The sequence below is a fragment of the Candoia aspera genome, chromosome 10 (assembly GCF_035149785.1).
Source record: "Candoia aspera isolate rCanAsp1 chromosome 10, rCanAsp1.hap2, whole genome shotgun sequence".
Classification (NCBI taxonomy): domain Eukaryota; kingdom Metazoa; phylum Chordata; class Lepidosauria; order Squamata; family Boidae; genus Candoia; species Candoia aspera.
Genome location: NC_086162.1, coordinates 23,843,212 through 23,856,527, shown reverse-complemented (window position 1 = coordinate 23,856,527; position 13,316 = coordinate 23,843,212). Strand labels below are relative to the sequence as shown.

The 13,316-nt window shown below is 50.8% G+C and overlaps 1 protein-coding gene across 6 annotated transcripts in view; it reads left to right on the top strand.

Moving 5' to 3' along the window:
• MEIS3 (Meis homeobox 3) overlaps window positions 1-13,316 on the top strand; it is a 42,912-nt gene that overhangs the window by 17,845 nt on the left and 11,751 nt on the right. For 5 of the 6 annotated variants that reach the window (XM_063311897.1, XM_063311892.1, XM_063311893.1 and 2 more), the window contains 3 exons: window positions 399-449; window positions 5,021-5,164; window positions 10,341-10,452. In XM_063311897.1, the coding sequence (XP_063167967.1) occupies window positions 399-449; window positions 5,021-5,164; window positions 10,341-10,452 (307 nt within the window). The remainder of the gene's footprint in view (window positions 1-398; window positions 450-5,020; window positions 5,165-10,340; window positions 10,453-13,316) is intronic. The other variant, XM_063311898.1, reaches the window with a different exon arrangement.

Below are 13,316 nucleotides of genomic sequence, written 5' to 3'. Positions count from 1 at the left end.
TGCCTCTATGACATTTTAACTATCCATGCCCAATCCATGACTGGACTATGATGTGTCTGGATCAGTGTTTCTCAACCTCGGCAGCTTTAAGTTGTGTGGACTTCAACTCCCAGAATTCCCCAGCCAGCAAAGCTGGCTGGGGAATTCTGGGAGTTGAAGTCCACACAACTTAAAGCCGCCGAGGTTGAGAAACACTGGCCTAGATGAATGAATGAATGTGAATTTCTCTGGGTTAAAGTTGAGCATGGCGTTGAAAATCCAGCTGACCTATTTAATTGCCTGACCCTAGAGAGATGTATTCAAAAATAAGCCATGATGTCCTGTGAAATGTGTTGCAATAAACAAACGAACATTTGTACAGTAAGCAACAACCATTTTTTCCCCTTTTGTAATTATAGATGATCCAAGCTATTCAAGTTCTGAGATTCCACCTCCTGGAATTAGAAAAGGTAGGGATGTTTGTTCCGGGGTTTGGTTTATTTTCCCCACCCTCCACCTTCCATTCTCCCTACTAACCTGCAAAAATAGAATAAAAATAGGACTAGCCATTTTGCAAACAAAGCAGGAAATCACTCCTATTGGGGTTCTTTTTTGGGGGGTGCTTGAGTCAGTTTTTGACTCCTGGCGACTGCCTGGACCAGTCCCTGCAAGGTTTTTCGGAAGTGGTTTGCCATTGCCCCCTTCCTGGGGCTGAGAGGGAGTGACTGGCCCCAGGTCACCCAGCTGGCTTCGTGCCTAAGGCAGGACTAGAACTCAGGGTCTCCCGGTTTGTGTTGGCCAAATGTTGTTTGCTATAAGCAGCAAAGCCGTGAACATATGCTGTTGTTCCCTGTGGGAACTCATTTAAGATTCTGCAAATGAGAAAAACTGGGTTTTTCAGCCACACATGTACATGTTCTGCAAATTACATAATTTTGAAGAACATTTGCATTTTTACTGTTTCATGCATTTTGGTGTGTTGGTGGAGAGTGGTCTGATTCTGTTGGCTAAGAGACGGAGGCAGTTTTCTACCCAGGCAATGGCCAAACCCCTAAAAATATCATTTAGCAGCACTGTCCAGCACTTGCGACTTCAGACATACCTATCTGGCCACCATGAGGACTAGACCCTTTGCTTTTTCCTGTCTACAAAAAACAAACAAGCAAACAGACCTCAGATGTTCCAGTGGTGATCTAATAATGCCACATCTCCCCACATTTTTCTGTGTTTCTGTAAAATTGTACTCGTCACCTTGTCCTGAAAAAGAAATTTTTTTGAGATGTCCCTTGGAACAGTGATGCAAAGAACTCAGGATTTTATCTGGGAGTGGGGGAAACCTTGCTATCTCCAATGATGGAATTTAAAAGAAAACAAAAGGCGAACTATCCTCCGGCAAAAAAGAAAAGTTTGCAAATAATTTCCCTTTCTCACTTGCAGCAGCAGCTGGCTCCAATTTTGAGCATCTCCTCATATGGAAGCAAGAGGGGGAGAAGTTTTAAAAATAGACTTGAATCCAGAGAGCTGCATCTATGGGTCTGGCACTAAACTCTGGGGTACTCAACAGAAGGCTGCCCCAGAAATGCTTCCCTGCTTTGCTCAAGACATTCGTCGTTTCCTCTTCTCATGCCCTGAGATCCAGGGGGGAAAAATGTACAAATGCCCAGATTTATTTTATTATGCAGAGTTTGCTGCCATAATTTGATCCACCAATTTCCTAGCTACCGCTGCGCTTGCACTTCCATCCATCAGCTCTCAGAGCTGGGTGATTCACAAGCCCAGAGAGGTGAAATTGCAGGCCACTTTTGGGCTAGCAAAGCAACCTCAGCCTTGTCAAGAGACACAATTTCACATTGTGGTTCGGAGTGGAGCGCTGCAGGATCCTGGGCTGCACAGCTTGGCTGGCTGGGTTTTGTTGCCCCGGCTGTGTGCTGATTGTGGGCCCCAAAGACTTCTTGTGGCTTTGATCCAGTTTCCCCTTGCCGGCTTTGGGGACTCCTGAACTTGAGGAAGTGGACAGGATCCTACAGACAGTAAATGCCACCACATGCCATCTAGACCCATGTCCCTCCTGGCTAGTAAAAGCAGGCTGGGAGGTCACATGTGGTTGGGTCCATGCGATGGTTAATACATCCTTGGGAGAGGGGGTGTTTCCGGTGGCCTTTAAAGAGGCGTTGGTGCACCCCCTCCTCAAGAAGCCATCGCTGGATCCTACTGTTCTGGACAATATTCGTCCAGTCTCCCACCTTCCCTTTCTGGGGAAGGTGGTTGAGAAAGTGGTGGCTTTGCAGCTCCAGAGGGTCCTGGAGGAAATGGATTATCTAGACCCCTTTCAGTCAGGTTTCAGGCCCGGTTATGGGATGGAAACGACATTGGTCGCACTTATGGATGATCTCTGGCGGGAGCGGGATGGGGGCAGTGCATCCATCCTGGCCCTTCCTGACCTCTCAGTGGCTTTCAGTACCATCGACCATGGTATCCTTTTGGGGTGGCTCAGGGAGTGGGGGTGAGTGGCATGGTTCTGCACTGGTTCACCTCCTTCCTCCAGGGCCGATCCCAGTCGGTGTTGATAGGGGAGGAGAGATCGGCCCCACGGCCCCTCCTTTGTGGGGTGCCGCAGGGTTCGGTTCTCTCTCCTCTCCTATTCAACACCTACATGAAACTGCTGGGTGAGATCATCCGTCACCACGGGATGAGGTATCATCAGTATGCTGATGATACTCGATTGTATGTCTCCATTCCGGGTGAAATAAGTGATGCGGTGACCACCCTCTCCAAGTGTCTGGGGGCTGTGGGGGCCTGGATGGGGAACAACAGGCTTCAACTGAACCCTGGTAAGACCGAGTGGCTGTGGGTTAAGGGTTCTTCTGTATCCGGGACATTAACATCTCTGGTTCTGGATGGGGTTGCACTGGCCCAGACAGACCCGGTGCATAACCTGGGGGTCCTTGTGGACTCATGGCTCCTGCTCGAAGAGCAGATGGCAGCTGTGGCCAGAAGGGTCTTTGCACAGCTGCGTGTTGTGCACCAGTTACGCCCTTTCCTGGATCGGGAGGCCCTTCGGACAGTCACTCATGCCCTTGTTATCTCCCATATAGACTACTGCAATGCGCTCTACATGGGGCTACCCTTGAAGAGTATCCCGAAGCTTCAGCTGGTCCAGAATGCGGCCGTGCGGGCTACTTTGGTGCCCCTAGAAGGGCACATATAACACCTTTGCTTCGCGAGCTGCACTGGATACCAGTTTGCTTCTGGGTCCAATTCAAGGTTTTGGTTATCACCTTTAAAGCCCTACATGGCATGGGGCCAGGTTACCTGAGGGACCGCCTCTTCCCCGCTTCATCAGCCCGTCCCACCCGATCGTGCAGAGGGGGCATGCTACAGACCCCGTCTGTAAGAGAACTCCATCTGGCGGGGTCCAGGAAGTGGGCCCTCTCCACAGTAGCTCCCGCCTTGAGGAACATGCTGCCCCCGGAGGTGAGATTGGCCCCATCGCTCCTGGCCTTTCGGCGGAGTCTGAAGACCTGGTTCTGCCACCTCGCTTGGGGTGGAGGGGGGAATAGAGTTAAATGGGGATGGTTGTTATAGACCACTCCTCCCACACTTGGACTGTTTTAGATGTTTCATCGCTTGGATTTTTTATTCTTTATTTTTTATTTCTATTTATAGTATTTTTATTGTATTTTATTTTTTGTATTATTCTGATGGTTTTAATCACTTGTTGTAAACCGCCCAGAGGCCTCCGACGGGAGGAGATGGGAGGGGATAAATTAGATAGATAGATAGATAGATAGATAGATAGATAGATAGATAGATAGATAGATATAGATAGATAAAATAAAATAAAATAAAATAAAATAAAATAAAATAAAATAAAATAAAATAAAATAAAATAAAATAAAATAAAATAAAATAAAATAAAATAAAAACTTTGCTGAAAGGGAAACTGAACCCACACAGACCCAGTGCAGAGATCAGCTTTCAAGAGGAGGCATGGAGGGCCTGCCACCCTTCTGTTCTCATGCCCATCATGCCCAAAGCTTTATTTCAAGCCTGCGCCAGGAATAAGGATCTAGGGCACAAGCTACTTATACTTGAAGGCAGTGTTTTTCAACCTCGGCAACTTTAAGGGGTGTGGACTTTAACTGGTTGGGGGATTCTGGGAGTTGAAGTCCACACATCTTCAAGCTGCCAAGGCTGAGAAACTTTGCTTGAGGGGTGCCTGGGCCTTGGGGCATCATCAGAACCTCTGGTCCTACAAAGTTGAGACATTTAAACAACTGAGCTCTAGCTGTGCGGCATTTGGGGCCTGGAATGCCAATAAATGCTACCTCTGGGGGCAAACCAAAGGTCCATTTAACACAGTCTGTATTCTGCAACAGTGCCCAGCCATATCCCCCACCCACCCCCAACACAGGCAAAGAAATATCAGCTTTTCCCACTATCCGCTTTTGATGCAGGAGAGTCTTGTCAAGTTATCTGGCTCCCCAGAGGCTTCTGGGTAATTATTATGCTCCTCCCACTGCATCTGCTATGGTGAAGTTCACTGCCTTTGCCCATGGAGGTTCAGCTACACCTCCATCCTTGGAAATCCTCCAGATGTCCCACGCATTGGTTCCGTTTCCTTTTAACGCAGTTGCCCTTTGCAGTTGCCATTGCCTGGGTTGGTCAAATCTCCAGGTTGCACTTTGATAAAGGAATAAAAACCAAGGGATGGGCAAGCAGGAAGTGCTGGAGGGGGCAATGGCCAGGTAATGAGTCCTCAGCCGGAATTTATCCCCTCCTCCTGCTGAAAAATGTGTGGTTTATTAAACTAAATACCTGTTTGGAATGAAATCTTCTGATCCCATATCTGGCTGTTCATTTCACTAATACAGGCTCCTGTTCCCTTTTTCCCTTTTCCCTTTCCTTCTTCTTCTCCTCTTCTCCTTCCCCTTCTCCTTCCCTGTTTCCCTTCCCTTTTCCCTTTTCCCTTTTCCCTTTTCCCTTTTCCCCTTCCCCTTTCCTTCCTTTCCTTTCCCCTTCCCCTTCCTTTTCCTCGCAGGTGCATGACCTCTGTGACAATTTCTGCCACCGCTACATCACCTGCCTGAAAGGGAAGATGCCCATCGACTTGGTGATCGACGACCGGGACGGAGGCTCCAAGTCAGATCTTGAGGACTTCGGGGGCGCTTGTCTCTCCGACCAGGTTGGTCCAAACCCTCTCGATGCCCAGAGCTCCGAGGGGACAGCTGCTCCGCTTGCCCTTTGCCGGCAAACTGGTCGGGGGGGGGGGGTGCGGAGGCGGGGCGGTTGATGGCCGCCCGGTCAGAAACCGGCCAAGGCGCAGCGACGCCGCTTCTCCGCCGCGGCGCTTTGGGGGTGCCGCGTGCGTCCCAAGCGAGAGCGGCCGGGTCAGGTGGCAGCGGCAGCCGCGTTGGGGAAGGTGGGGAATGGTAGGAGGCTCTCTTGCTTCCACGCAGCTCTCCTCCGACCCTAATTGCACATGTGGAACGCTTTATCTGCCAGAGCAGATGTGCCATTTTGGCAGGAGTCGGATTTCTTTCACAAAGGTTGTTCTTTTGCACCGAAGTTTGTATGTTCCCGTATTGTTGGGCTCTTCACAGGGCAGCGATCTGGCAACAATTGTGCGACGGCTCGTATTTGCAATGTCACATTTGCCTTTTTTTTTTTGCATTGGTGGAAACTCAAGGTTGGATTAGTTGCCTGTTGCCCTCATTTTCTCCGTATACTTGCTGCATGGCCTCTCAAAAAGACCATTTCTCATACAACGCCACTGCTTTATTATCCCTCCCTTTGTTCCCCTTTATACCCCTTTATTCTTATTTATTATTGAGTAATTTATTTTTTTATTTACCTCTGCCCCTTCCCTTTATTCTCCCTCCCTCCTTTCCTTCCTTCCTCTCTCTCTTTTCCTCCTCTCCTTCCTTCCTTCCTTCCTTCCTTCCTTCCTTCCTTCCTTCCTTCCTTCCTTCCTTCCTTCCTTCCTTCCTTCCTAATTCTGGGAATTGGTGTCCACATACCTTAAAGCTGCTAAGGTTGAGAAACCTGTTAGATTTTCCTCCAAGGGAACAGATGACAAAGCTTGACTGATTTTCCTGGTCTTTTGAGAGGGTCACAAGCAGAGGGAAAGACCCCTTTTGACCCAGGACAGCCAGGGTCCCATGGAGGCTCCTTTATGCCAGAGCTGGGGGCCAGATGAAGGCAGGGGCATGGGGACGTGGCAGTAAAACCAGGTTGCCTGGACAGGTTTCTGCCATGGTTAAGGGCAGAGGAGAACATGGCACTAGAGTTGCCTATCCAGAGTTAGGTTCTGTGGCATATAGTCATCGGGTTGGAAGGGGCCTTGGAGGTCATCTAGAACAACCCCCTGACCAATGCAGGAATCTTCATGCCTTGCCAGGATTTATCTTACCTACTGGTTCACCTTTGCAGCTCATGAAAGCTTGTATGCCGTTTAATAACTTGTACGTTGGAAAAAGTGCCACCAGACTCATGATTTCTGGCTCCCACGAACTAACATGGCTCCCCTACAATGTCTTTTGAAACACATGTATTTATTTACAGAGCATTTCCATCTTTAAATTTAGCAGAGGCAAATCTGTGTCCTCTTGACATGGTTTCAGGGGGTGGGGGAAGATGCTTGAGCCCCAGTGCTTCAGCTGCGCACTGCTTTTAAAACAATTTAGGTAGGAGCTTAACCGGTTGTGACACACCTTGAAACAACAAAGCAGGATCAGACCTGGGGAATGCTTGGATGGGACACCACCAGGAAATCCAAGGGCAGTACACGAGACTGGGAAGAGAGGAAACATCCTGGAAGAAGCGGAGGGAAAAGCACTTCTACATTGTTGTGGGGCAAACTGTGTGGCTGCGTCCCTAAGAAGGGAACTCCACTTGACGAAGTCTTGGCTTTTGCTGGGCGACCTCTGCACAAGCATGTAGTTTGTATGTGCAGCAATCTGAGGCACGCAGAGCCACTGCCTGGGACCAGGTCGGAGTTCGATGATCCTAGCCACAGAGTCTGCACTGATCTGCTGCACTTTCCCTGAATTTTAGACCCCGAATATAGAAACTTTCGGAAAAGTACAGAGGTTCTCCGCCGCTGAAAAGCAGCAACCCCTTGCCCCCCTTGGGGGTCCAAGGGCAGCAGCGGCGGGGGTGGTGGGGGGGGAGGAAAGCAACGCAAGGCGTGAGAAGGGTTTCTCGAAAGCCCAGCCTTTTCTCTCTGACTTCCCCCAGCCTGATTGGAAAAGGAAAGTGATTCATCATTATGTAGAAGCCAAATCCTTTCCCTCCTTGATTTCAGTCTGCCAGGACTTCTCTCTCTCTCTCTCTCTCTCTCTCTCTCACACACACACACACACACACACACACACAGGCACACTTCACCTCCATCCTTGCACCATCCATAAGTTGAAAAGAAAAGGGTCAGGGGCTTGGAAATTAATCGCCCCTGACAGTGAGCTGGTAATGAAGGAGACGCGGTCGGCCCTTCTGCTATCTCCCCCCCACACCCCACCAACACAAGCTTCTCTCTCTCTCTCTTTCCCCCTCTGAGCTCCGCTAATGCAGTGAAACACTTTCCTTGGCTGCGAGCGACTTTCCTGCATTTTTAATGCTCCTCCAGGCTACGGCTTGTTGTTGGGAGATTTGTAGAGCAGGGGGGTTTTGGGGGGGGGATATGCAGGAGAGGAGGGGAAATGTGAAGAGGAAGAGGCACACCCTAGCAATGTCTCAGACCTGACTTCCAAGCCGAAAGGGGAATGCCGGCATCTGCAGAGACCAGGATCCATAATGGTTTGCCAAAAGCCTCTGCAGACAGCCTTCCTCCTACCGTCTACTTGACACCATCCAACTCATCAGAGGTATACTTCTGCTACCCAGGGAGGTTCCACTTAGCTTGATCCTGGAGTAACTTTTTTTTATTCGAAAAGCCAGGCCTTTGGAAAAGACTCCTGGGTTGCTTTCCAGAATGCCAGGCTGGGCGGCTGCATGCACGCAACATAACACGATGTGGTGGGTTTGCAAAATAGGTGAGATTTGCTTTTTCCTGGCTTAACAGTTTTGCTGTGCAAATCATGCTCAGGTTTGGATGCTGCAGATCCAGAGACTGCTTTGATTAAAGAATGAAACTGAGCATGTGGTTCGAGTCCAGCCTTCCATATCTCCAGGGCCAGAATAACCATTCCGGTTCCCAATCCTTCTCCCAGTTTAATCCTCCCCACTCCATTGTCCGTTATTCGTTGAAATCCCCTCTCAGATGCCACGGATCCTCAGGTCTGCTCCACTGCAACACAGACCAATCTTGGGATGGGATCCCCCCCCCCCACAGATCCTTTTCCAAACTGCTTGAGATTCTCACAATGTGCAGCAGTGAATTCCCCCCCCCGAAACCCCCCTACCCCAAACCCCTCTCGCTGTGCGGGTGCGCTCTTCCTTTTTAAGGGGTGGGGGGCTCAGATTGCCGGTCGTCCAGCCTCGGCTCCGAGCGGCTCTAATCAAGGGCCGGGGGCGAAGCCGTCGGGTCTGCTGCTCATTAACTGGGAGTGTTGCTCCCTTCGCTTCCCAGAGCTCCTAACAGCGACCCCCTGACCCCCCCACCCCACCCCGCCTTTCGTTTATTGCGGGCGACAAGCGCCGATTCCCCTCCAAATCCGCAGCTCCTTCACCCCCTGAACCCCTCGGCCCGGAGTTTGCAGCAGCCCTGTGATCAGCGGCGGCAGGTTAATCAGGCAGGGCAGGGGGGCGGGGGGCGAGCTCCCCCCGGCTGGTGGGGGGGCTGCAACCCGAGCCCCTTCGGTAGCTGCCTGGTTCCTCCCCGGAGCGACGCGGAGAGGCCCCGGTTGTCCCCCTTTGAACTCGGTTCAATTGGGCAGAGGGAGGGAGGCCAAGATAATTACAGCCCGGCGGGGGGGGGGAATCCCCGCCAAGCTCAAGCAGCGCTCTTTAAAGGGTTTGTTTGGGGAGGCAAGCGGGGCAGCTGTTGGGGGCGGGGGGGAGGGGGAGAAGGAGGAGGGGGAGCTGCCACTTAAAAAAAAATATCAGGCAAGTTTCCGGCGCCTTCCGCTGCCTGCAGTGGCAGATACGCAACAGGTGAGGGTCTAGCCCACTCTCGCCAGCCAGCCAAGCCCGGCGGCTTCGCTGGTTTAAGATCAGGAATAGGGCCCGGGAGGGACTCACCTCCCAACTGCCCCAACGTTTTGCGTCTGCTGAGGGCTGGGCTTGTAGGACACCCTGCTGAAACTTGGTCAGTGAGATTTGGGTTTACTCCTGAAGCTTCGTCCCAACACCCAGCTGGGCTGGGCTGGCACGTGTTCGTAGTGTGCAAAGTGGCAGGGTTGGAGGGCGGAGTGAGTGGGTTGGACTGGTCTGAACTGGGGAAACCCAGGTTCTGCTCTCCCCCCCCCCCGCCCCCCCAGCTGCAGAAGCTCCCTGGAGGGTTTCTCTTTCTCAAGCCGGTGCCAGGTGCGGGAGATATGTCCCCCAGCACTGATGCTTTCATTTGTGCGGGAGGGCATGCCCGTGGGTGAGGGTGCGTGCCTGTGCAGCCGGTTCTGCAAAACTGGAAAACCACTCGGATCTCTCTCGTTTCCCAACACAGGGGTCTGAGGCTTTCTCCTCGGGCGGAGAGGGTGGCTGGGCACTTCCAGGGCAGGAAAGCTTTGCATAGTGAGAACTGGGGTATTCGCTGCGGAAGCTGATCCGACGCTTGTATCTTCTCTCGGGCTGTGTCCAGACAACAGACCTAACCAACACAGGGATAACCTGTGGCCTTCATACAACATGCTGAGTCTGGTGGGGTTTGGCCTTGATGCTTCCTTTGGGGCTAAATTGTTGTGTGAACCCAGGGGAGTCTAGGGTTTGGTGTGTGCAAAAGTGGAACTGGGGTGTCTTCGAAGGGGCAAAGGGAGGGTGCACACAGCCACAGGATGCTGACTTGCTTGCTGTCTGGAACCTAGTGACCTCTGGTCTGTATATTTGTATACAAAATGTCTGGGCTGCTGCAAGGGTTTGAGGGAGGGGCTTAGATGGGCAAGGACCCCCCCTTTAATGTGCTCAGCAAGATCGGAGGGAGGACGACCATGCTTCCACCCGCAGCTGAAGGCCCTCCTGGACTTCTTGAACACCTTGACAGCTTTGAGCTGCAGAGCAGCCGAGGTTTAGCAAAGGTTGTCCTCCCACCCCAGGGCTTGCGAAGCCTCTTGAGCAATGACATTTCTGGAAACCTCAAGAGCTGAGCACAGTTTTCTTGGGCCCTCTATTGACAACTGCAACTCTGAGGACCCAAGGAAAGGACGCCACCAGAGCTAACAGCCCGGTCTCGGCCTCGGTGAATTACGTGTTGCTCTCTCTGGTCGCAGAACAGCTCCTGGATCCGAGACCACGAGGAGACAGGATCGACGCCCTCAGGGACGCCGGGCCCCTCCAGTGGTGGGATTGCCTCCCAGAGTGGAGACAACTGCAGTGACCAAGGTGAGGCGGTGCAAGAGAGCTGGTGGGGCCCTGAATCTTCAGTATGGGGGAAACTGGATGGTGAAAAACACCCCTAGAGGAGGGGACAACGTTGCATGTTGCAAAGGGGTCCGGATAATGTTTAGCAATGGCACAGAGCAGCGGAACCTCACAAAAAGGGACAATCCAGGTGCCCTTCCCAAACGTCCGTTCTGTTACAAAGTGCGTCATTGTGGCGCTTTGCTTCGTCCGGGTGATGATGCCAGTGATGCCATTTATGTAACAACCTAATCACACAAAGGACCTAAGTGGTGGCAGACGAAATGGGTATAATTTACGCAACGGCCTCAGTATGCCAGTGCGGTAAATGTAAATCGCCCCAAATAAAGGATTTTTGGCTTGGAAAGGGTTTGACCTTTTCTAGGGGATGTCCAGATGGAAATTTTACCCACCGTGTCCCAAATTTGCTGATGGGGAGGATGGGGCCTGCTAGATTGAGACTTCATTTTCCCAGCAGGTTTATGAAAGTTATCTATCCTTGACTGTTTTAATAGTGACCAGACCAGCCTGTCTCAACCTTCTGACCCTGGAAGAACCCTTGAAATATTATTCCAGGCCTCGGGGAAGGAACCCCTGCACATTCAGGCTCAAAGAGAGGCCAGAAGTCCCAAAATTATTATATTCATTTCATGGGTAGGCCTGCATATATGCATGAACAGGGTTCTTAAATTTAAAATAAAGAATGAAGCTTACCTCTTCCGTGTGAACTTGCCCAGATTTGAAATAAGTTTTTAAATAAATTGTGATCTCCCAGGGAACCCCTAGTGACCTTTTGTGGGACCTGTGGGTACCACGGAACCCTGGTTGAGAAACCTTGGACCAGACTATTTGGGGGGGGGGCTGTATTTTTATTAAGTCACCTCGGGTGGGGAACAAGCAGGGTCCCATGGTGCTATTCTGCATTGGGTCTTGCCTCTTCGTACCTCTGGCAAATCTGTTCATCCCCTTAAACCTCAGTGGCCTTCATTTGTTTCGTCACGGTATCTCATGTCAAGACAGCAACTGTGTTTCATTACCTTGCTTTTAGGGTTTAATGTGAGTGCTCAGCTTTCCTCTCACTGCTAAACCCCCTTCCCCAACCAAGTTAGGATGCTTGGCTTCCTTTTGGTCAAGAAATCAAAGTGTTTGTGAAAAGCACAGCGTTTTCTTCTCTCCGCAATTGTGCCTTCCCTTTCTTATGAATGTGCAAAGGTTTTGACTGACAAGTCGATGGAGCAACAGGCTCGTGATGCTGGCATTTCAAACTGCCTCTGGATAAGGCTGAAGTTGGATTTGAACAGGGGCCCTGCAGCCAGCTCTGGCGGCGAGCTGTTTGCAAAATCATGGCGGCTTAATACAGGAACAATGCTTCTCCCAACCCCTTTCTGTGTGAAAAGATCCTATTGTGCATCTTGTCATAACCGCTGAAAAGGGGCTTCTGCTTCTGAAGTGCAGCTGTCACAATACTGAAAGCGGGGGAGAGGGGGGGAGAGCACAGAATTTGGAGGAAGCGGAGTCTGTAGGATCGTCGTAGGCCTCCAGCAGAGGACCCAGTGACGTCACACACACCGTGATGTCATAACTGAACTGGTGTGAATTCTGTGAAACAAATGACAGAATCTGCATCTTTTGTGGGATGACATCATGCATGGGACACAGGGTAGCAGCTGTCCCCCTTTGTCCCCTGCCAACCCCATGGGTGTCTGCAAGGGGAGCGAGGGGGAGGTTACGCACTCCATGGGGTCATCACACACATTTTATAATTCCTGCCATTTGAGTGATGATGCCCTGCCATCCATGACATCCTTGTCACTGGGCCAAGGATGGGTTGAATGCAGGCAGAGGTGGGCGTTGCAGATTTCTCGCCTTTCCTGCTGGCTGGGCTGATTTATTATCTTCTTATTCTTTTAAGAACAGGGCATGATTTTATGCTTTTATATTTTTATTCGTGTTAAGCCACTGTCTACAGTCTGGAGCAGCATAGAAATCCTGTTCAGTAAACAACATAACAATAATAAAGAATACTGCCATGGGCATGGAAAGAGGAACACAGGCAGAGCAATGGCGCCGGGGGCATGCTTGGTTACAGAAGCGGGTGCCTGTGGCTTCCCCCTTTCTCTTTCAACATGCGGATGCACCCATTTAAAAAGAACGGAGGGCTGCCCAGTATGGCATGGAAATTATATCCAGCACTGCCAAGCTCGCATTGGTTAGGTTTGTACAACGTAGTTTGTGAGTCAACCCCTTTTCTGGGGTCCACACAATACTTGGACCAAAATGACCTACTGCCCAGAGTCCCTCCTTTGGGGGGAGATGGGCGGTGATAAATTTGATAAAACAAATAAATAAATAAAAATCCTTGCACATCTGAGTACAGGCAGTCCTCGCTTAACAACCATTTGTTTAGTGACAGTTCAGACTTACGACAGTGCTGAAAAACCCGACTTACGACTGGTCCTCACACTTACAACCATTGCAGTATTTCTCCCCAGTCATATGATCATGATTTGGGTGCTTGGCAACCAGTTTGCATTTGTGGCCATCGCAGAGTCCTGTGATTATGCGATTGCCATTTTCTACCTTTCTGGCCAGTTTCTGGCAAGCAAAATCAACTGGGAACCACGTGATTTGCTTAACCACCACATGGTTTGCTTAATGCCCACTGTGATTCACTTAATGACCACTGAGGAGTTCCAGCATTGCCCTGGCACCCTTGCCCACTGGCTCCAGGTGTCCAAGAGCAGAGATGTGTGACTCTGTACATTTTCTTGCGGGAGGGGGAAGAGGAAAGCAAGGTGGAGTCAGTGATCAAGCCGGGACTAGTGAGGAGGACTTTCTGATGCATA